The sequence below is a fragment of the Mesoplodon mirus genome, assembly GCF_964341445.2.
Source record: "Mesoplodon mirus genome assembly, chromosome: 1".
NCBI classification, from domain to species: domain Eukaryota; kingdom Metazoa; phylum Chordata; class Mammalia; order Artiodactyla; family Ziphiidae; genus Mesoplodon; species Mesoplodon mirus.
The window spans coordinates 11687316-11712396 of NC_138976.1; the positions used below are offsets into that span (position 1 = coordinate 11687316).

The following is a 25081-nucleotide window of genomic DNA, read 5'->3' on the forward strand; positions in this document are numbered from 1 at the left end:
CAGCAAGTGGGGGCTATTCTTTGTTGCGGTGTGCGGGCTTCTCATTGCAGTGGCTTCTCTTGTTGTGGAGCACAGCTCTAGGCACGTGGGCTTCAGTCGTTGTGGCTCGCAGGCTCCAGAGTGCAGGCTCAGTAGTTGTGGCGCACCGGGCTTAGTTGCTCTGCAGCATGTGGGATCTTCCCAGACCAGGGCTCGAACCCATGTCCCCCTGCATTAGCAGGTAGATTCTTAACCACTGAGCCACCAGGGAAGTCCCTCAAGTTTTGCATTCTTTTAAACAGCAGTATGATGGACATATTTGTAACTAAATCTCTGTATCATTTACTTGAATTCCATGAATTGCTAGAAGTAGAATTTCTGAATCATATAAAAATTTATATAAAAATTTAAGGCCTGGGCTTCCCTGGTGGCGCAGTGGTTGAGAGCCTGCCTGCCGATGCAGGGGACACGGGTTCGTGCCCCGGTCCGGGAAGATCCCACATGCCGCGGAGCGGCTGGGCCCGTGAGCCATGGCCGTTGAGCCTGCGCGTCCAGAGCCTGTGCTCCGCAACGGGAGAGGCCACGACAGCGCGAGGCCCACATACTGCAAAATAAATAAATAAATAAATAAATAAATAAAAATTTAAGGCTTTTGGTATATACTTTTAAATACCACCACCTCCCCCAAAAGATTATACCAGTTTTCACTTTTATCAGTAACATGAAAGTTAACACTTACTTTTGAAAAATTGTTTAAAATTCATATAATTTTTTTGTTGTTGGAAACTATATGCATGTGTAGCTATCCCAGTCACCTGTGTGAGGCCCAGCAGTCATTTGGACCCTGTACTTCTCTTCTGTGCTGTGAAACTGGAAAATGGACAGTGGCTTCCTAATTACATTCCTGTCTTCAGTCTCTTCTAACTCCAATCAGTTTTCTGGTCTTTCTAGAGTAAAGTCTTCCTTGACCCTCCCTCAGTAGCTGATTGCTCTATCCTTTGTATTCTCAAAGCACATGGCACATCCTTCTGTTACAGCACTCGTCATGTTATATCGGAATTATTTTTGTCTTCTTGAGTCCTCTCTTCCAACCCCTCTAGGGTAGGGACTAAAAACGCTTCCTTTATGTTTTTATCTGCCCCCGAGTTAAATATATAGCATGTACTCAGTAAATTTTCACTGAGTGAATGACAGCATCTTGTTTAACTGTGACCTCAGGACTGGTTCAAATCACATTAAAATTGGGCTATACCATGTAGCTGACTGTCTGTGGGAGTCCAAAGGCAAAACTGGTTCGGGAGGGCCCAGATTCAAATAAGCCCGGAGTCTGCTTGCTGCCTCTCCTCTGGAGTACCCCTGCTTAGAATGCTGGTTGGAGAGAGAGCAGTCTGCTCAGAGATGGCCTTGCTTTGTTAGACCATTGCTAACAGCTTTGTTGGCTGGAGCTTCTCTATGCCATGTTTTTTCCAAAGGCCTGGAAACCTCAGACCCTAGAGATGCTGCTACAGGGCCTCCTAGGTGCTGGTGTGCCATCCTACCTTGTGAGTCAACAATGCATTTAATCCCAGAAGCAAGGGAGCAGACATCACAGGCTGTCTAGCTTAGTAGTCTGGCCCGGGAAATGTCTGAACTAATAGTAAACCTTGCAAAAAACCCATTCTTGGGCCTCCCTGGTGGCGCAGTGGTTGAGAGTCCGCCTGCCGATGCAGGGGATGCGGGTTCGTGCCCCGGTCTGGGAGGATCCCATATGCCGCGGAGCGGCTGGGCCCGTGAGCCATGGCCGCTGAGCCTGTGCGTCCGGAGCCTGTGCTCCGCAACGGGAGAGGCCACAAAAGTGAGAGGCCCGCGTACAGCAAAAAAAAAAAAAAAAAAAAACCCATTCTTAAAATCCCAATAGGAAGAAAAATGCCAAGTGGGGAGATGGGCGGGCTCTGATTGTCTTGAGTATCTTATGTAACTCTTTATGTGTATAGGCCTTGTAGACTTAGTACCCTTGTGGAATTGATTCTTCTGCCTCGTTAAAACATGTATTGTTAGTATTCTCTAATAGAGTGTTTATTCATTCAACAGGTATTTCCTATGGGGAAATGTTGGTCAAAGGTTACAAACTATAACAGGAATAAGTTCCAAGGATCTAATGTACATTATGGTGACTGTAGTTAGTAATACTCTATTGCGTACTTGAAATTTGCTAAGAGAGTAGATCTTAAGTGTCCTTATCACATACAAAGAAAAAGTAACTATGTGAAGTGATGAATATGTTAATTAACTTAATTGTGATGATTATTTCAGAATATATACATTTATCAAATCATCACCTTGTGCACTTCAAATATGTGTAATTTTATTTGTCAATTAGACCTCAGTAAAGCCAGAAAAGACAAAAGAAACCAAAACAGGCATTCCCTGAGCACCTACTATGTGTCAGGCTTTGTATTGGGTATAATGAATGCAGAGATGATTAAGACATGCACCTTCTTCCCAGTGAGGTCACTGGCTGGTTAGTAGAAGAGGTAACAGAAGGCTGGGCTGCCAGTACTGCCCCCACTTCTCCAATCCCAGACCATTCTCTATTGCTGTAAATGAAGGCATAATCTGGAACATGAATGTCACTCTTCAGCTTAAAACCGTTTAATGGTTCCTCATTTTCCTCTGGGTAAAATTCAAGCTCCATAATATGGCCTTTTATAATCTAGTCTCTGCCTGCCTCTCCTGGCACATGTCTTGCCGCTCTCCTACCCACTTATACCAGCAGCTTTGTTTCCATCCACAGGAACCATTCAGAGTGTCCCAAAAGGGCAGATCAGTAGCCAGTTCAGGATTGGAGATTATTTATCCAGCCAAAGTTTTCTGGGTGCGTGCTCAGTGTGTTGGACCATAGGAACATGAAGATGTACAAGAAACAGTCACTGTTCCTGGAAAAGGAGAGATGAGCATACTGGGAGGCGGGAATGGAATGCATTGAGGCTGGAGGTGTGAACAAAAGTATAATGCGTTTGGGCAGGGAATAATAGTTTAGTCCAGCTGGAGCACAGGGTGTGTGTTTGGGAGGGGCAAAAGATGAGACCAAAGAAGTAGATGGGAAGGACCAGATGGGAAATGGTCTTCTGTCATAAAAACAAGCCTGGACTTCATATTTTGGGCAGTGGGGAATCAACTAAGGTAGTTAGGTCAGGTAATGACTAGACTAAGGGTGGAATGTTGGACCCAGCCTCTTGTTGCTTCTCTGGTTCCTAGAATCTAGCCAAGCTCTCCCCACCCCAAACCTGATATTGGACTTGGGTCAGGGGACAGTTTGCTGAAGAGAATTCTTATCAGTATCACCTATCACCATTACCCAGTCATTCGTCCCTCATGCTTTAGGGGATTGTCTGTAGGTCCCTCTTCTGTGTTGGACCACTCTCCATGACAGTGTCCACTCCGTGACTTCTAAATTTCATGTAGGAAGGAAAGGAGCATCGTGATCCAGTGGGCCTTGCCCTGAGTGTGTGTGTGTATGATTTGTCAACAATCGAGTATTTTATGGGAGTTTTTGGGACTTCATTAAAGATGCTGGAGCAAAAGCACTGTGGGACATCAGAAGAGACCTCAGCAATAAACTGCAACTCCAAGCTCTGGAATGCAGTAAATGTTTAAGAGACTTCCTTCCTTTCATTACTGAATTTTACTTTACTTTTATACCAGTAAAGAGTTGTGTTTTATTGGTTGAAATTTCTTGATTTCGTTTTCCCCAGGTCTGTTTAAAAGCTACATTTTATCCTTGAGGATGTTTGGCTCGTGATAGGGGAAGTGCTGCCAGCGAATTCAATTAACTGGCAGAGCTCACAGATATTATACACGGATTTCTTTTTTTCCTTCTTTTTCACAACTGCTACATAAACACAGCTGGGTTTAATATTTGTCGTAACAAAGATTTAACTTGAATCGTTTTACTCTGGGTAATTAATGCTTGGAATCTCGGCTACTTCTTCGTTCATTTGTGATCTGCATTTTTGACTCTGGCTATCTAGATAATGAAGTGTGCTCCTCTAGGTCTTTGCCCTGCCTTAAAACTGCTTAATATTTGGCCGTTCCCACTAGAGAGCAGATGCTTTTCTTTGCAAGAATTGAATTTCTGTCAGCTCTTTTATGCATCATGTGTTTGGAACTGTAAGTGGATCAAGTTGTTCATCACAGCAGGGACACTGTGAAACACATCTATTATACACACTTCCCACCACCCCCCTTCCTGTTTTGTTTTGTTTTTTTTTCTCCCCTGAGGAGGTGGAGATGCCCAGCTCCCCTTGGGAGATATCTCACTCTGTGTGGATGTATCCATGTGATCCACCATGGATCCGGCCTGGCTACATCCCTAAGCATGGAAATCTATATCCATTCAGCCCAGGATTGTTGCTGAGACGAATCCTGCTTTTATCTGTGTAAACACCAAGCACTTCATTAACTCCCAAATACACATAAGTTTGGGTCACTAGATAAACCCACCAGGCTTAGCATAATGAGTGACATTTCAGTCATTGATGCCCCAGAAAATGTTAATTGTGAGCCCATTATTCTTTTTTATGCTAAAATAATGGCTTGGGTAGTTTTGGCTTTGGAGTTGGGTTAATGTGGAAGAATAGTCAGCATCTATTAGGCTCCTGCTGTGTGCCAGGTACTGTGTGACAGGCTTTGAAAATCTTGACATTCAATCTACATAATAATCCTGAGGGGAAGGGGAGGTACTTTACCCCTTTATTGTTAAATGAAGAGAAGAAAATAAGATGCCGAAAGACATCCAGCTAATAGCAAGCAGCTGAGTCAGAATCTGAACTCAGGGTTTGCTAGACATACATTCATTGGTTGATCGATGCATGGATTTATTATACATGTTCATTACTTGCAGCCATTGCTCCATTTGGGTTGTCCCATTCCACGTCAAGTCTCAGGCCAGCTGATTGGCTTTTATGAACACCTTTGTATCCATCTAAATCTGAACTATTGGTGGTGATTGAAATCATTTATTTAGTTTTGCTTTTTCCATCAAGCTCAATGCAAATACAATCCAACTTCCCAAAGCAACCTACCATTTTCTTGCAGATTTCATCTTCTGAATTTCAATCCCTAGATTCAGCTTTGAGCTGACAGCTGAAAATTCCAAATCTAAATAGTTTAGTTTGTCAACACAGCTTTGAAAAGCAGGAGTCTTGATGATGTTCCTACTGTGATATGCTCATCTTTGGGGCCTCAGATAATGCTAAAGGGGAAAGTGCATTCTAGTGCATTTTTCATCGATATCATTCAATTTGCAGGAGTCATTATGGGACATTCGCGTTTCTGAGTGAAAGACCACTGATCTGTAGGATTAATTATAGTTAAATGGAGAGCTGGCTTTTGTTCATGAAGAAAGTCAGTCTCTTGGTAAACATTTTTAGTTATGAATAACTTTAGTCTTCCTCCAAATACTTTTCATTAGAAGCAAGAAGCATTAGTGTCCTGGTTCATTAGCAATAGAGTAACTGTTTTATTGTTGATCTGCAGTCCATTTTGTTGTTGAAAGATGTTGGTTATTTTTTTTTAATTGAAGTATATGTTGTAAAAAACATGCATCATAACTTTCCTTTTACAAGTGTGTATCTCTCTTCTCAAAGGTAACTTACATTTGTATTTTGTGCCTTGTGTTTGCAAGAGACTGGTTCTTGGTTTATTCATGTTGACAACTGAAAAGCCTTAGACCTAATTAAAAGAATTTCCACGAGCACCTTTACTGAACCATTTCATTACCCGGCACTGCACAGATTGCATTGTGAAACATGATGATAGTTTAAATCTGACCTTTAAACCTAAACTGCCAGAAGTATGGGGGAGAAAACCCTTCTTTGAAAATACTCTATGGATACATACATACACAGGCATACGTGCATGAACATATATGGATAGAAATAACCTTTTTATTGAATGACCCCCTAATATTATAAATACACATTTACTTTGAGCTCAAATCTTGTAACCTTTAGTGTTCAGCTGCATTAATTGTGTGGGGGGGGGGGTGTTAAAACTAAATTGTTTTTTAGGGAAAACAAAGACAATTTCACTTCGGGCAAAAAAATAAATGTGTGTGGAAGAAGATGAGTATTACGAATAGTTAGGAAAATGCAAACATCTTTGCTCCTGTGTGTTTCCACTTACAATGCTGAGGTGCTGGGGTTAACCAGGCGGGGGGGGCCTGGAGTGTACTGTGAGTGCAAGACCCCTCCTGCGCTGTATTTGGCAGATAGTAGGAATGGACCGTTTTGTGTTTAAGTTGTACTTTTTTACTCCGAGAATGTCATCCTGAGGACTTGATAGTTTGTTCTCAGGATGCTCAACAAAGCCATTATAGCATGTAATGAAGTAGCCACTCACATAATGAAAATTGATCCTTTTGTCTGACAAGAAGCTGCTTAGAATGGTAATGCTCACCTCTTAACTTTCCGACTTAATACTCGGCCCATAAGATGTCAGGAGAGACAGAGGGAGCAAAGACCTGGGCCACTGGGGTCATAGCCGGCCCCAGCTTGGAGCTCCGCGTTAACTAGCACAGTCCCCACTCCCCCATGGAGAACCAGGCTCTTTGAGGGGAAAATCGGATGCAGAAGAAGCAATTAAAGCCAACCGAGGTCAAGGTACAACCATGTTTTCAAGTAAGAAACAGAAAAGCAAGGAATGAAAGGAGGCAATAATGGAGATATATTAAGTTGTGGAAAAAAATAAACCAGTATCGTGGACAAATCTAATTTGCTGGCCTAAGAAATCCTGGCAGCAGTAAGAATTAATGGAATAGCGCAGACTTTGGAGTAACACCAACTTGTGCTTGACTTTAGCCTCTGCCCCTTGCTGTACTATCTGTGTGAGATGGGGCTGAGGCTCACTTTTCTCATCTGTATAGTGGGGATAACTGTCTCTGCCTGGCCCACTTGTTCTGAAATTTTAATACAGTGCTGGGCATGAAAACACCTACCATGGCTATTGGTACCTAGTAGAGTGCTTGATAAATACTAGTTCCTGTTCCTTTTTCCTGATGAATTCCTGGTTTTCTCAGAAACTATTACTGGGAAAGAGAGTGGGGTGAGATTGCCTTTACATATCAAGACTTTTTGCTTCAAATTTAGGCAAGAACTAACTAAGGCACAGAGAGATGCACCATGCCATTTCATTGCCCACGTGAAGGTAGCAGAGGAGCCAATATACACATGCCCCTGAGGATGGGCAAACAAGGCAATAGTTCCTCCTCCCCTCTCCAGACCCAGACGTTCCCCAGGAGATCTTATAACAAAGGCTTGATGTCTAGTTTATTCACGAAAGGAAGAATCAATCTGCCTTAGTCCTTAAGGGCTATTTTATAAAGGGGGAGAGAAAGTAATCCTATTGCCCCCCTTCCAGCTGCTGCAGGTGTCTGATTTGTCCAAAAAAACCTTTTAACTTGAGTTCTGACACTGAGCAGTTAATGCAAGTGGACCCCCTGCCCAGGATGACTTGAGTCAGATTTTGAGAAGAACTATATCTCTATTTGCAGTGTTGTGCCAGCACTGAGGGTGGCCATGGTCCCTGCCTCCCTAGAACCTTCAGTCTAATGGAAGAGACAGATGTTAATAGACTGTCATATAATACATCATCACTTTGCTGTTTGTCTATGAAGGAAAGGTACAGGGAGAGTATATGACAAGGGAACCTTGGCCTAATCTGAGGGGGTCAGACCGAGGCAGTGGTATTTGAGCTGAGATCTAAAGGATGAATAGTAGTTGATCTAGGGCCTTGGGTTATCCAGTATGGTAGCTACTATCCACATGTGGCTATTTAAATTTAAATTGATTGGGCTTCCCTGGTGGCGCAGTGGTTGAGAATCCGCCTGCCAATGCAGGGGACATGGGTTGGAGCCCTGGTCTGGGAAGATCCCACATGCCGCAGAGCAACTAGGCCCGTGAGCCACAACTACTGAGCCTGTGCATCTGGAGCCTGTGCTCCGCAACAAGAGAGGCCGCGATAGTGAGAGGCCTGCGCACCGCGATGAAGAGTGGCCCCTGCTTGCCACAACTAGAGAAAGCCCTCGCACAGAAACGAAGACCCAACACAGCAAAAATAAATAAAATAAATTAATAAACTCCTACCCCCAACATCTAAAAAAAAAAAAATTTAAATTGATTAAAATGAAATAAAATTCAGTTCCTCAGTCAAAGCAGCTACATTTCAAGTGCTCAATAGCAGCTACCACACTGGACAACACAGGTGACCGATTATCTGTGCAAAGGCCTGTTGCATGGTGCTGAATGCTAGGCAAGGGGGTGATGGAGAGAGCACTCCAAACAGAGGAGTTAGCCTATCCAAAGGTCCTGGAGTATAAGAGAGGCCAGGGCAACTGGAACCCAGTTGGTGTGGCCGAAGCCATGGAGCGGGTGCAGGACCCTCGGATCTGAAAAAGGCTGTAGCCTTGTAGGCCAGGCTAGGACTGTCTTTATCCTCAGAGCAACAGGGAAGCTGCTGAAAGATCTTAAGGTGCCAGCATTGATGGAAAGAGGTGGATAGGAGTGTCTCAGAGGTGACTAGGTGAATAGCGTGCCATCCTTATTCTCCTCTCCCCCTACAAATTGCAACCAAGTGATGAAGAAATAATCTTATACTTGTTGAGTGGTATAAATTGCAAGGGTTATCTTCATCGTAGCGGGAAGGAAGATATGTAAGCTGCTGGTTATACAAAAAAAGCTAAATATGATGATGAATACAATGGGAGAGCCCCTTCTGAAGTAGTAATGAGCTAACTTGTGACTGGTCTGGGGGAGCTTGACTGCAAGCCCTCGGGAGCTGGGCCCTGATCATATGCAGCTCTGTTCCCAGCACATCTCCAACATGGAGCCTGCAAAGATTAGGCATCAACCAAAGTAACAGAACTAACGTGCCCGGAGAAAGAACTATTTGTTCTGACAGGGCATCACAGAAAGTCAGCGGCTTTTTAAAAAACTTTTAATAGAAGAGTTTTGTTAGAGAATGAGATAAAGAGTATCCCAGGCTTAGGGATAGTTTTGAGGCCTTTGAGATTGAGTAGAAGATAAAGTTGGAAACAGAGCTGGAACCAAACCCATAGAAGGCCTTGAATATTGTGCTAAGGAACTTGGACTTTATATGTTAGCACCATGGAGTCACTGAAAATTTTAGAAGAAGGAAGTGATATGATTCAACCTCTTGTTTTAGAAAGATAATTCAAAGTGCAAAGGATGGATCAGACCAGGAAGAAAATAGGAGAAGGGCCACCAGTTGAAAGACTGGTGCAGTAGTCCAGGTACTAATTAAACAAAAGACAAAGCCAGGCAGTTTGTTATGTCTGTTCTCCATTTACATCCATTATATTTTAATCCTCACAATGTATGTATGTTACAAATATCTCATTTTACAGCAAAGGAAACTGAAGCTCAGAAAGGTTAAGAAAGTAAGGAAGACTGATTTCTAATCTTAGACTTGGCTTTTGTGACTCAAGCTCTACACTCTACTGCCTGAGGAGTGCACGGGGATAGAGGAGCAAGTGAAGCCAAGAGACCCCAGAGGTAGAGCCTGTAGTGACCAGGGCAAACAGGAAGAGGGTGCGGGACGGGGTGGAGAACGCTGCATATGTTACTGGACATGTGGCACGTGCAGTGTGGTGTAAGACTGGCCCCGTTGTCCACTTTAATTCATTCAGCCACCAGAGCTTCATTTTCCTTGCAATTTTGGTTGCATCTTAGTGATGACCCTCTGCAAAAGGGACATGGCAGAGTATCAATTTTTCCCCCAGTCCTTCCCAACTAGGACCATTTCTTCCAATGATCATTCACTGAATGTAATCCTAGACTTTCCTCCAAGCACGGAGGCTCGGCCATTGGAAATGCCTTTTAAGATGTCAGAACACTCGCTCATCTGTTCTTTTATTTAGCAAAAAGTGCTGAATGATGACGCTGGGCCAAGTACTGCTGGACCACTGCTGGCCCTTCTAGGAGCTCACAGTCTAGCAGGAAAGGTAGTAGACACTACAATTCACTGACAGCTCGCAGTCCAAGGGGGCCCAGGCAGGGCGTCATTAAGCCTGTCTTAGTGGTCAGGGAGGGCTTCACAAAGGAGGGGACATTTGGATTTCCTCTTTCTCTTAACTCAAGGCAATGTTTAATTTGACTATTAAAGAAAAATACCTCATTTAAATTCTTTATTATAAAAGTAACATACTTTTTTATAAAGCATAATCAAAACAATCAGAAGTGCATAAAATAGAAAGTGAAAGCATCCCTACATGGTTAAAGTTTGATATGTGGCATTTTAGATTCTTACTACATATATATATATAAATGATTTTTATACATATATATTTTTTAAAATGATTCATGTTATATATATTGCTCTGTAACTTGTGCTTTCTCCCCATTTGGGTGTAGTTTGTGGACATCTTTTCATGTTAGTTCACAGAGTACTGCCACTTTTTTTTTTTTTTTTTTTTAGCAGCTATGCAATATTTCAAGGATGTGGTATAATTTACTTAATAGGCCTCTACTCATGGACACTTGGATGGTCTTTCAAAGGGTAAATAGATGTTCACAAGTAGGACAGAAAGGGACAAGGGACAGCTCCATCTGAGTTGTCAGCATGTGTTTGGGCTGGAGGGTTGTATATGCTTCTAGATAGCAATTCAGTATCAGTCAAATACCCACCCGTTAAGGGGGGCCAAGGGAAGCGAGGCCAGCTGAGGAAAACGTCGCAGACTACTCGGAGGAGTTAGGATGTTTTCCTGCAGGTGGTGATGGCCAAGGGTGGGGACACTGAAGGATCTTGATAGAGATCAGATTCATATATTTCCAAGAATACTGGGACAGCTGTGGATAGTTGGCATTGAAGGAAACCTAAAAACAGAGAGTCCATCTGATCTGGGAAACTACTCCACTGATCTGGGCCAGAGAAGATGGGTAGAGCTGAGCAGCACAGGGCCAAGGTCATGGGCACTGAGAGATTCAGGATATATTGGCAGGAGGGTGGTAAGATGTGGAGAATGGTTGTGGGAAGGGAAGGAGAAGAATGGAATCTAACATCTGAATCTAGCCTAGGAGACTGGCTGGGTGATGCTGTGGTATCCAAGATGGGAAAAGAGGAGGAGGAGGGAAGTTCAGATGCTGACAAGTTCAATTTTGTACTCTCTTCCCTTTGTTTTCTGTCTCCCTCCTGATACCTCAATAAAGGAGGAAGCCACCCTCGCTGGCTTTTCTGTCCCCCCAAATTATGCCTGATGATCCCTGATGTCAGTGATTTGACCAGCACCCCCAGGAGCACTCAGAGCAAGTTGGGTTTTAGATGTATGACTGTGGGTCATTTAAGCCTTAGAGTTTCCTTCCTCACTTTTATTTAAAGGACAGTATGCTATCACCAGTTATCAGTTGTGCATATACTTGAAGTTTCAAAGTTTGAAGTGCTGAGAAAAGCTTCTCCTTGTTGTAGGGTGAGGAGAGGTCTTCAGAAGTCTTGGCCTGAGTGGTCACAGGGGCACCAAGAGCCCAGGACCACTTGGCTGATGTCAGAGCAGCTGGGGCAGGCGGGAAGGCACACACTCCTATTTGCTTAGTTACAATCAGCAACGACTTCTTTGTGTAAAATGGTAATGAGGCCATTAGGAGAGGCTCACCTGAAGTGCAGCCTTGTGAGTCCAAGGTAATTAAACACCTCCCGAACGAAAGCAAAAGGCCAGGGAAGGTTAAGTGAGGAATAATCTGCGGCACAGGTGGCCCAAGGGCTTTGAGGAGACAAAAGAGAGACACCGGCTTGTACTGTTTCAAAGGATGGAAATGTCACCCTCGTCCCCGGGAAAGGCAGCACTTTTATTATTTGGAGGGTGGGAAGTGGGCAATATTTTTAACATTTTAATAAAGCATATTTCTTTTTCACATTGCTATTTCAAGTTGGAGGTCCATGACAGACTGCCGGGGCGCTGAGTGGCCTGCGCTGCTTCTCGTGGGCTCTCACCACTGTGGTGCTGGGGCGCATGTGTGCCAGAATCGGTGGCGGGCGGGGGGTGGTCACGATAAACCGAATATTTCCACCCAGGTGTCATGACAGACTCCAAGCTGCTTCCAGAGGAAAATTGTTTTCCTTGGCCCACCTCTGAGTGGAGATGGGGTGGCTGCCCCTCAACGCATGTTCCCGTCCCTTCTGACTTAGCCGAGAAGTAGATCATCCCACCTTCACTCACTAGATTGTCCAAGCATGTGGCACGCCCCTTGAGCAGCAGCACAGGATTTCTTCCCCTACGCTCAGTAAACACGGATTATTTTTATTTTAAAAGATCTGGCAACAGAGGATTTTTGCCATTCGGTTTCTTGCCTCAGAATCTCTGCTGTCTCCACATAAAAGCTTATACATGAATGTTTTTAGCAGCGTTAATAATAATAGCCAAAAAAACAACCCAGATGCCCATCAGCTGATGAAGAGATAAAATGTGGTCTTTCCATACGATGAAATATTATTCAACTGTGGAAAAAAAGGAAGTACTAATAAGTGCTACAATGTGGATGAAACATGTTTTTAATGAGCAGTATGCTAAGTGAAAGAAGCCAGTCAGAAAAAAGAGACCACCTATTGTATGATTCCATTTGTAAGGAATGTCCAGAATAGGCAAATTCATAGAGACAGAAAGTGGATCAGTGGTTACCTAGGACTGGGGTGAGGGAGGAGGGGAGCAGGATTAGTGGGGAGTGAGAAGTACCTGCCAATAAGATGGGTTTTCTTTTTGGGGTGATGAAAGTGTTCTGGAATTAGATTATAGTGATAGTTCTACAACACTGTCACTATACTAAAACTACTGAATTATAGATTTTAAATGAATGAATTTTATGATATGTAAAATATATCTTAATAAGCTATTACAAACCCCTTATCAGAAGCTTGGTAATAAGAAATAATGTCCATGGAGCATTTCAAGAGTATATGTAATCCATCCCAGGTTCTTAATATTTTTAGGTTCACAGGCACCTTTAGGAACCTGAGGATAGCTATACAGCCTATACCCAGAAAAATGATCATTACTCATTCATATTAAAAATTTGTAGATGATTCATGGACCACCTGCATCTAATTTCCTATTTCATCTTTAAATTTTACCCTAAATTTTATCCTTAAATAATGTCAGGCCGTTAGGTAGTCCTATATCTAAGCCCCATACAGATTCCTGAAATGTGCTGTTCATATGTCACCTACATGCTTAAAGACAGTCATTAGCTTTACCTTTATCTCAAAATGAAGGAAAAAATTTCTTAATGTATTCACAGCTCTTGACCCCTGCCTTTCCCTCTATCCTCATTGTAAGCCATATTCTCCATTCTCTCCACTGAAGCCACAGTTCTCCCTAGTCTCTGAACTCCTCCTCACTACAGTGTCTTTGCAAATGCTGATCCCCGTGTTTGGTACACTGTTCCTTCCCCTCTTTGCAAGTTAACTACTTCAGCTCATCCTTCAGATCTCAGTCTAAGCCTGTTTCTCTCCGTGAAGCCTTCCTTGACCTCCTTGGTGAGCTCTATCACAGGCTTGTCATGGTAGCAATGTCATATGTATTGGTATTTTCTTCACGAGAATATAAGTTTAATGAGAGGAGGACCCTTGTCTGGTTTTGCTCACCATTGTATCACCATTGACTCAAGGCTACCAAGTTGCACAATTCCAGGGACACTTTTCACATGGAACATAGTGTGAGTGGTGTGCCCAGAAGCTGTGCAATATGGCTTCCTGAGGTGGATGGCATATTGGAAACAGACCAGGAAGCTTAATGTTGTCTCTGTGCCCTTAATGTGCCCTCTGTTGAGGGCAACAACCGTCATGTCACACAGGCTTTCCTACATTGAGGACTCACAGGAAAAAATCTCTTTTCATTCTCACTTTCAGAAAATTTTGTGTTCATGTGTGCAACTGCTTTGGATCCAAAGAATCTCACAACTCATGTTTCCCTTTTTGCTTTGCCATGACTTTCTTGTCTACTTTGTTTTAATCTGTTGGGTGCGTATCTATAAGCTATATAAGTGTGTTTCTGTAAGTCTATATAATGACTATTCCTTTAGAATATGAGGTTTATAATATATTATACATATTATATATACTTTATATATATTTAATAAATATATAATTTATAGTACATTTAAAAAATATATATTCAGAGTATGAGGTATATGATAATATATATTATAATCTGTTATAAATAAGCCATTTATTTCTAATATTTGTAAGTAATCTGAAGAGGAAATGGAATTGGAACTAAAAAAATTGGTGTAGTTTGGGCTCAGATTATAAGACTTCAGTTAATATTCCAACTTGGTCACTTCTTGGGTTTGTTACTAGCCATGTAATATAACCTCTCTGAGACTGTTTCACCCTTGTAAGAAGGGAGCACAATCCCTTTCCTACAGGACTGTTGAAAGAATTAAGTAAGAAAATGTATGTGAAAGCAATTAAACTGGCACATTGACACTGCTTAGAAAGTGGTTTTGTTTTTGTTTCTATTAGATACTCCCTAATAGGAGCAAGATTTATTTAAATTTCAAAAACCTGCCCCAATACTGAATGTGTGTTTGTTCTCCCAGCAGTTGATGTGTCAAATCCATCCCCATCCCGGGGGTTTTCTAGAGCTCTGTGTGTGTTGGGCGTAGCCAGCCATCCTCCTCCGACCCTGCCCTCAGCCTCTGTCTCCTTTGTGTCACCAGATCTCTTCACTGAAGAACCGGCTGAAGAAGGTCTCCACAACAACTGGCGATGGTGTGGCCAGAGCCTTCCTCAAGGCCCAGGCCGCTTTCTTCGGCAGCTACCGAAACGCTCTGAAAATAGAGCCGGTGAGTAGCTTCTTGACATGTTACGAATCCATGTTTGGTCAGGGCCACAGGAAACCTGCTATTCATCTGGTTGTTGAATTCACCAGAAGAGGGGTGGTGGGGTGTGTGTGTGTGTGTATGTGTTGGAGGGCTGGGGGAGTGTCCTCCCCTCGCGCTACCTCTTAGCACGAGGAAGCCGAGCTGCCCTGTGTGAAGCACTCTGCTCCGGTGAATGTTAGGGCCCCTGCCCTCCCTGGTCAGTAGCTCCCTCTGCGGGTCACAGTGCTCAGCACTGCACACACCTGCTCTCACTGAGGAGTCCCAGTAAGCCTGTGAGGTAGCAGTGATCATCTCCACTTGACACATGGGGAAACCGAGGCTCACAGAAGCAGTAACTTGCTGACCAGTGGAGGGGCCAGGTAGGTCGGCCCAGTGCCCATGTTTTCCCGCTGAGCCTCAACGCCGTTTTCCGGCACAGGGACCTCTACTTCACACTTGAGAAAGCAAGGCATCCAGGGGGCTCACTTCTTAGAGGTTCCCAGAGTGGTCTTGATGTATTGACTACAAAGTATACTGAGGACTGGGGAATAATGTCTTCTGCCTCCATGGCCCTTCAACCTTTCTGAGGCTCTGTTGCCTCATCCGTGAGGTGATTAGTTACAGTGCGGATATGAAGACACCAGGTCATCCCTAAAACCAAAGAAGCTACCAGCTCTCCCAGCTTCAGTGAGAAGCTTTCATCAGATATCCGCCTCCTCGTAGCCTCTTGGCCAAGGAGAATGGAGAAATTGGCCCAGGGACCTGGGTCGCTGCATAGGAGAGGACATTGGAGGGGACCTTGCTGACAGCCCTTTTCTCTAGGGAGCACGGAGCTCCCTTCATCCTGAACAGGCGGAGATGGCAGCCACACCCAGCCTAGTCAGAGTGTCTGTGAGGGACCAGCCCAGGTTGCACTGCCTATAGGTCAGGATGTTTGTTTTTGTTTTAACCCATAGCATTTTATTAGATTAAATGACAGAAGATGATTAGATATCAGGCAGTGCATTTCATGTGCAAACTCTGACAGTGAATCTTGAACGTGCTTCCTCATAAGCCACAGTTATACCTTGCTAAGTACTTTTTCACTATTATGACTCCACTGCATGTGTAAGTGAAGCACAGAGTGATAGCAAACACCTTGTTTCCCCTTCACCCAGGCGCATGTTCTGTGAAGTGGCTGGGGCAGTGGGTGCTCAGGGAGCAGCAGCCTGATGCCACCTTGTTCCTTGTCTTCCATCCAACACTTGGGCCTGACTCGCTAGGCTGCCTCAGCTTCAGGCAGTGTCATGGTCACATAATAGAAGGGATGCACTCTCTTTGCTTCCTAAGAAATACTTCCCTTAGGTCCTAAAAAGCCCTTCAGCTTAAAGCAAGTTTCTCACGTCCTGCTTGTCTCCAAGACAGATGGCTCTGATTCTTTGTCCTGACCTTGGGCCCATCCAAACCAGTCAGGTTCAGTGCTGTTTTGAGAGCTGGTATAATTCAAGGAAAATTCTGTCTTCTTCCCATCTTTAAAGTGAGAATGGGACAACTGGCCCAGTCCTTTCCTTAGGCTGCTGGGAACTGATAGACATGAAGTATTTCCACTCTTACAGTGACATCATTGTTGTCATGTATACGTCTAGAATCCAGAGGCTGTTGAGTCTGGTATTGCTGGGTATATGATCCGGGCAAAAGTTGCTCCTGCAGAGAAGTTTATGGTTGTACTTGCACTTGGCTCTCAAAGGCATCGGATTTAAGGATGGAAGTCCTGGAGTTTAAAGCCTGGCTCTGTACTTGGGCACTTAATCTCTCTGAACTTCAGCTTCTTCACTGTGAAATGAGAATAAGCATACCTATCATTCTGCATTTCCAGGTGGTTATAAGGAGCCAGTGAGCCATAGAACCTCTCATAGGAAAGCTGAAACTTGGAAAAAGAAAGACAGCAGCTTCCCTTCCTGTGGTGGGCATGGGGTTATCTGAGTGAGCAAAGGCTTGGAGGCAGGACCCTTCATGGCCCCTTTGTCTGGAGTCATGGGTTTGGGTGGGGAGATGGGGCTGCAGGAAAGGTTGGAGCCAGGTTTGACAGAGCCTTGGATGGTCGGCGAGGAGTGTGAGCAGAGATGAGATGTGACTGGAGTCATGTCTGACCAGTAATCCAGTGCTGGACTGAAAAGGAAACTGGAAGCAGAGACCAGGGGATGGTTGGGGAACTCAGAAGAAAGCCCTCCAGTGGTTACACCAGGAAAAGGTACCATGAAGAAGAAATGACTAGATGAGTCTAGAAATAGAAAAAATATGGGAGATGAGGGGCAAGAAATGTCAAAATGTCTCCCAAGATTTGGATCAGGAAGAGAATGATGATGCCCATAGTAGAAAAAGGGAAAGCTTGAAGTAAAGGTGTCCCCAGTAGCAGATTTGTAATGGTAGAAACATGGAATGGACTAAGTGTCCATAATGATAAACAACTGGTTAAGTAAATTAAAGTATATCCATATGATAGAATATTATATAGCCATTAAAAGTAGCATTTTGAGGATAGGCTGATGAGTTTGGTTGTAAACATGGTACATTTCATTGAATTTTAGCTGTCATTCCATCATAAGCTGTACCACTGTTGCATGTATCACTAAGAAAGGGTGCTGCCAATTATAATTGAAGGATGCCGTCAATTGTAAGACATCCAGATTTCAGAGATGTTAAAATGTGAAGAAATTTGTGTCTTAGAATCAATGAAATAAGGAGACTTGTCGTGCTTTGGTCTGATTTATCTGTACTAGAATGGCTTTTTTCTGTAAGGCGAAGAGGGAAGCCAGAGGGCCTGAAAGTTTCTGACAAGCCTCACCATGTTATCTAGATGGTTTTTAAACCATAGATTTAATTATAGCCAATTTTCCTCATCTAAAAAATGGAATAACACTTCCAATGCCAGATTGTTTGTGAGATTAATAATGACTGCAGAGTGCATGTGAGCTCAAGAAGGGGTCATGGGTTTTAGAGTCAGGCCACGTGGTGGGGGTGGTGCATGGGGAATGGTGACTGGGTGAGCCTGCTTGGGTGACAGGCAGCACAGTGCTGAGGGGATAGGGTGTCTTTCATGGGGCCACTTGTCTTTAGTTGTTTCTGTGATTATTTAAAAAAACAAAAAACAAAAAGAACCCTGCTCTTGGTTTTAAAAAAAAAAAAAGTTTAAAGTAACAGGACTAGGGACTTCCCTCATGGTGCAGTGGATAAGAATCCGCCTGCAATACAAGGGACACCGGTTCGAGCCCTGGTCCGGGAAGATCCCACATGCCACAGAGCAGCTAACAACTACTGAGCCTGCACTCTAGAGCCCGCAAACCACAACTACTGAGCCCGCATGCCACAACTGCTGAAGCCCATGCACCTAGAGCCTGCACTCCATTACAAGAGAAGCCACCACAATGAGAAGCCCGTGCACCGCAACGAAGAGTAGCCCCCTCTCGCCACAACTAGAGAAAGCCTGCACGTAGCAACAAAGACCCAACACAGCCAAAAATAAAATTAAATTAAATCTTTCAAAAAATAAAATAAAGTAACAGGCCTAGAAACGAGAAAATACCCATAATCCTACCATCTGGAATTGAGATAACATGTTTACATGTTTCTACCAAGGTTCTAGGGTTTGGGGGTTTTTTGTTTTGTTTTGTCTGTTTTTGTTTGTTTGTTTGTTTGCGGTACACGGTCCTCTTACTGTTGTGGCCTCTCCCGTTGCGGAGCACAGGCTCTGGACGCGCAGGCTCAGTGGCCATGGCTCACGGGCCCAGCCGCTCCGCGGCATGTGGGATCTTCCCAGACCGGGGCACGAACCCGTGTCCCCTGCATCAGCAGGCGGACTCTCAAACACTGCGCCACCAGGGAAGCCCTGTCTGTTTGTTTTTGAGCCTGTTTTCCTCATCTTTTTAAAAAAAATTTTTATTGGTGTATAGTTGATTTATAATGTTGTGTTAGTTTCAGGTGTACAGCAAAGTGACTCAGTTATACATATACATATATCCACTCTTTTTAGATTCTTTTCCCATATAGGCCATTACAGAGTATTGTGTAGAGTTCCCTGTCTATACAGTAGGTCCTTATTAGTTATCTCTTCTATATACAAGGGGGAGGGGGGATAAGTTGGAAGACTGGGGTTGTTTTTGTTTCATTTCAGTTTGGGGTTTTTTTTTTTTTTTTTTTTTTTTTTTTTTTTTTTTTTGCGGTATGTGGGCCTCTCACTGTTGTGGCCTCTCCGGCTGCGGAGCACAGGCTCCAGACGCGCAGGCCCAGCGTCCGTGGCTCACAGGCCCAGCCACTCTGGGGCATGTGGGATCTTCCCAGACCGGGGCACGAACCCGTGTCCCCTGCATCGGCAGGCGGACTCTCAACGACCGCACCACCAGGGAAGCCCCAGTTTGGGGTTTTAATTTGTTACTTTTAGTTAGTTGAGATATTCCTGGCAAAGCAATCCAGTTCCCTGTTATTTAGTTTTGTCTTTTAGTGTATCGTAAGCATTTTTTCATATCATATAAAAACTCTTCTTAAACATTGGCTGCGCATCTTCCATCAGGTGACCCCAGTGGGTCTCAACTCTGACTGTGGATCAGAATCACCTGTGGGGCTCTTAAAAAGGCAGATGTCTGGGCCCTGCTCACAGATATTTTTATCAGGTTCTTGCCATCTGAAACCAGTGCTGAGGCCCACCACATATCCCAGCACTGGTCCTTTTGATTGTCAGTAACCTTTCACCATCTTAAACCACACTGTGGTGACCATCTTTATATAAACCTTCATTCCATGGTCTGAATTATTTCCCTTGGCGGCATCCCCAACTTGGTTTTACTGGGTCAAAGGACCCGAGTACACTTAAGGCCTTTGATTCATAAAGTAAAGGAGAAAGCTGGTGGCCAGAAGTGGTTGGTAGCCTTGAGGGGAGACTCTGGGACAGGTCAAGTGGAGAACAGTCCATGGCTGAGGACGAAGACTGCCTGCAGGGGTGGGCTCGGAGGAGCGTGCGGGGCACAGAGGGTGCCCACGGGGCGCACCGCACAGTGCAGCCTGGGGGCTTTTCCCACCTGGGCCAGCGGCTGCCATCATGGGACTTGGGTCACTGAAAAGTCACAGGGTTTGGGTTTTTTTAAAACGTGAAATATCACAGACTCAATGGTGCTCCTTTCTGCTCGGCTCCCGCAGGACCCCTCAGGAGGGGCCAACCCCAGCCCAAGAAGCAGAGCTGGGCCACAGCTCCTCTGCGGCCCAGAGCTTGCTTGAGATTTTCAACTCCTTGGCCTTTTTTTCCTCTCCTACTGGAAAAAATTTAAAACGCAGCTGGCTGGGGAGTCTCAAGCTTTATTTTCTTTCCCCTGCCTGGAAGAGAAGAGGAAGGTGGCCCCCTTACTGTGGCCCGGCCAGGTGCCAGGCTGCTCTTCTCCGTCCGTGCCTTCTGCCATGTGCCTGTCCCAGAGCCAGAGGACCTTTGTGGGCTCCCCGGTAGGGTCTCTCTTCAGGGCCAAGTGACTTATTCCTCCTGAGAATCAGAAAGTGAGACACCAGGGTGTCCAACCACAGCCGAGTCTCCTACCTGCTCTGGGGCCTCCAACAGGCTTCACCCCTGAGTTGCTTTGCATCTGTGGTCGCAGTAATTCCCCGTGACTGCCCCTTGCTGTCCGCGTTACAGATTGGGGAGAGGGGCTGAGGTTGCCTTGACTTCCTGGCAAGTAGCAGAGGCCAGGAATCGGACTCAGGTCGGCCTGACTCAAAAACCCAGGTTTCTTCCACCCCACCCTCCTGCCTGCCTTTGTTCTGGTTTCCTGGTGTTCCACGTTAACAGCTCTTTCTCTGCATTTCCAGCACCGGGCATGGGTCATAGCATAGCAGAGGCATCAATGCATGTATTTTGGAACAGTGGTTGGAAGGATGGGTGAAAGAAATGGAAGAACAGAGAAGTGTGTGGGGCCGGGTTTGGCCCTTGACCCCTGTTCAGTACATACACATTGCTCCTGCCCTGTCTTTAGGCTTTGGAGATTGGTGCTGCCTGGCAGAGGGGAGAGTGTAGGCAAATCACAAGGGCATGTGACCCATTTTTCAATCACTCAGAGAATATCAGGTGCAAAGCCCAAGGTATTTAACAATATCGGTCAAGCCAACTTGTTCTTCTCTACTTAAATGACAGAACCACAAGCAGCCAGGCAGCTCCATTTGGAAAAACCCCCTTTATCCGTGTCAAGCGACAGCCCAGGCTCCAGCTCATTTATTTAGGCCTTTCTTGCTCTCTGACACGCCTCCTAGCAGTTGCCAGGCAACTCTGGGAGTAGCAGTGTGTGTTAGGGATTAACTAGTTAGGGCTGGGGTCCTTTTTGGCAGGAAGGGGATAAAAGACAAGTGATTTTAATTGCTAGGCCAAGCATCCTTTCTCTGCTGGGCAGAAGATTGAAACTTTGGGAGGATGTGTATAGCAGTGTGGGTCTTGAATTTGCCTCGAGTCCCCTTTCTCCCTCCTAGGGAGAACGAATGAATTTTAAAAAGAATCTTACTTTACCTCACTCCTTTGTTTAAAATTATATCATCTTGAAATCTGAATAAGACTAAACCACCACCCTCTCTTTGGAAGACACCGTGCCCTCAGTGTTAAAGAACTTTCAAAAATAGAATTGTGTGCTTTAATTGCATCCTTTTTTCTGTCCATAGTTTCTTATTTCATAGCTCATGGCTATGTGGAATCATCTTAAGGCAGTGCGTGTGAAGGTGCTTTTCCCATGTCTGGCCCATTGCAGGTCCCTGGTAAATGTTAGATCAAAGAGCAAAACTGATGGGAATTGGTGCTTTAAGATGCATTCTGTTCTGTGCCAGTAGCTGTGGAAAGGCCAGTATAGATGGAGCACTGTGAGAGTTGTTTACTCAACAAGCTCGTGTGGCTCTCTCTGGGCCAGTGTGCTGGCTGGGCTTCCCCAGGATGAATGGAGCCCAGCCCTGCCCACAGGGAGCAGTGGCTGAGGTGGGGACAGTAAACTGGCAGTCAGCACCAGTACCGCGAAGGAGGCTGTGAAGGCAGCAGCCAGCTCCTCCAGTGCTGCTTGCTTAGTCCTTCCCAAGAGGCCCGGCTTCTAGATTCAGCTGTGGGTACACTGGCCTCATCCACCATACAGCCCCTGATTTGTCACATGATTCTGCTGAGTCATATTTATCCACCCAAAACCCTTGAAGGGAGAGAAGTTAAGATAAAAGCAGATTGATAGCCTGGCTTGCAAGCATGAATGGACAGGGTTATGTTGGAGCAGGTCAGAAAAATACTATATATATCCCTCTCCTGGTTGAGTAACACCATTGATCTCATGGTTAAAAAAAAAAAAAACCCAAACTGTATTTATATGTTTTTAGTGTAACAGAAGTAGAAAAATATGTACAAACTAGAAAAATTAAAATATCACTGTAGTGCCCCTGAACTAATGCAACTACCTCAACTACAGTTTGTATATTCTTATTATTTTTCACTATGTCAAGTGTTTACAAAGTTGCTTTCAAATCTAAGTTAAAAGTTTTTTTCTCCTCCATTTAACATTATTACATCCTAAGCTTTTTTACATGGCTTCAGGATAGTCTATCAAGTACAGCTACCTTAATTTCTGTAAACACTCTCTCATGTCGGACCTTTAGATTGTTCCCAGTTTTTTGAGATTATCATTAATATTCCACCAAACATCTTTGTGAATAAAGCTTTGATATGCTTTATTTCGATGTCTTCTGAGTAGAAGAAATACAAGTCTGCATGCAAGAGCCTGACTTTGGGTGCTAACTTGTCACAACATGGTAAGGAAGCAGATTTCTGTTGACTCAGCCTAGGAGCAGCTAAAAATGGAAAGAATTAAGAATGCTTCGTGGTGTGCGCCCCCTGCCCTCCACAGAGGCAAGCAGAGTATACCCAGGACATATATAAAGGATGTTACTAATTTGTCTGTACCTCTATCTTGTGCTAAAAAAGAAAAAGCTTGAGGAACCTTAAAGCAATATGTACAGTAAAACAAGATGAGATAAGGAAGTGACCAAGGGAAAGGAGAAATTAGATGAAGCCTGGAAGGGGCTGATATGCACGCCCCTGGGCTGGCTCTGAGATTCTCCACACAGCTTGGCAGTGGTCAATCTGGGAGTCAAATCCATGTCTGTCTCCAGAGCCCCTGCTTTTCTTCTTTTTTAAACTGTGGTAAAACATAAATAACATAAAATTTGCCATTTTAACCATTGTTAAGTTACAATTCAGTGACATTAATTACATTCACAGTGTTGTACAACCACCAATCACTATGTATTTTCAAAATTTTTCATCACCGCAAACAGAAACCTTGAATCATTAAGCAGTAACTCTCAATTCCCCCATTCCACCAGCCCTTGGTAACCTCTAATCTACTTTGTCTCTCTGAATTTGCCTATTCTAGATATTTCATATAAAGGAAATTATATATATTTGTCCTTCTGTGTCTGGCTTATTTCAGCTAGCATAATGTTTTCAAGGTTCATCCACATTGTAGCATCTGTCAGAACTTCATCCCCTTTTACAGCTGAATAATATTCCACCGTATGTATGTATATACCACACTTTGTGTATGCATTCATCTGTTAATGGACACTGGATTGTTTTCACCTTTTGGCTATTCAGAATAATGCCACTATGAATATTCCTGTACAAGTATCTGAATCCCTGTTTTCCATTCTTTGGGGTATATACTTAGGAGTGGAATTGCTGGGTAATATAGTAATTTTATGTTTACCTTTTTGAGGAACCACCAAATTGTTTCCACACAGAGCCCGTGCTGTTTTTAAGTGGACAGTGGTATGTTTGTGAAGCATGGATAGGTACCCATGAATGTTCTGTAGGAAAAGTTGGTGAAAGATTTTCTTATTTCCCAGTTTGTTTTAGGCAAGTAGGTAGGGTATTATAGCCAAAAACCTACAGGCCTCAGCTAAATAGATGCATTGACACAGGAGTCTGTGGTGGACTAGAGAAGGGGCTGGTGAATTACTGGTTACCATTTTTTCTCATTTCAGTGTTCATCCCCAGTCAAGATCATGTCCTGGGAGTGAAGCAGGGTTAAGGGGATGGGCTCCCAACACCAGGGCTCCGGGGACCAGCACTGTAGCTCTGTGGCTCCGAGTGGCTAAGAAGGCTCCTGAGTGTGATGGAAAGAGTGTGGTCTTTGGAGTCACCTGAGTTTTAATCCTGGCTCAGTCATCTGCCAAAAGGTGACCTGAGTCTCAATTTTCTCATCTGTAAAATAGAAATAATGCCTACCTTGTAGGACTGTTGAGAAAAATAGCAATAATGTAGCTTTTTGCTGATAGCAGATTTTAACTAAATGAGGATGACCTTTCCTGGGTGACAAGAAGGTAAAGGAGGAAGGGGAGGAGATGAGACTGCCACATTCTAGAACAGTGGTGGTGGCCATAGTTGTTCAGCAGGTGTCAGGCTACCTGGAACCAGTGGAAACACGAGATTCTGGCCCGTTTATTCCTGTCTTTTGAAGTAACTATGAAAGTTCAGCTTTTATCTCAAATAATGCATAAAGGATTTGTAAGAAATCCCATTTAATTATTTCCTTCAGCATTTATTTGGTATTTATTTATTTATGTTACTACTCACCAGCACTTACAGGCAAATGGGAGGGGTGGTACCAAGGTTTTAAAATTCAGAAATGCATTAATTTCTGAAATGCATAAGAGAAAATATAATTGAGAATCTTTTTTCCTATTTCATCAAAACATTTTTTGCCTATTGGGAGATGACCGTTGTTCAATATTGGCACGAAATCTCCACTGTCTACTTCCCAGGGACACTGATGTGGCTTGGGAACACAGTTTGGGAGTCCTGGCACCTTGAGCCCCACAGTGAATGCTCACTGAACTGAGAGCTGTTGTTCTAGAAGTAGACTGCCCAAGTAAGAAGTCGGTCCTTAAGTGAGAGAAGATGAGAACTGGCAGGAAGTCTGCTTAAACACAATGATCAAGCTTAACTGTATGATTTCAAAGAGCATCACTGAATATGATCAAAATGAAATCCCCATATGTTCTAAAATACTTGAAAAATAAAACACAGCTAGTGTATCTTAGACTATCCAGGAGGAATTCCAGGCTTTAACTTGATCTCATTTAATAATCTTGGCTCCTTTCTTACTTTGTTCCTATAGGATGGGACCATGTTTGGTACTCCTTGGTGTCCTTTACATAGTCTAATATTTAGTAAGTGCTCATTAAATGTTTGTTGAATAAATGGATGAACAGATGAATGA

At 43.9% G+C, this 25081-nt stretch overlaps 1 protein-coding gene across 3 annotated transcripts in view; it reads left to right on the forward strand.

Annotated features, from left to right (window-relative positions):
- DENND1A (DENN domain containing 1A) overlaps positions 1 to 25081 on the forward strand; it is a 554990-nt gene that overhangs the window by 383558 nt on the left and 146351 nt on the right. For all 3 annotated transcript variants that reach the window (XM_082612220.1, XM_082612221.1, XM_082612222.1), the window contains exon 13: positions 14685 to 14810. In XM_082612220.1, coding sequence (XP_082468346.1) covers positions 14685 to 14810 — 126 coding nt within the window. The remainder of the gene's footprint in view (positions 1 to 14684; positions 14811 to 25081) is intronic.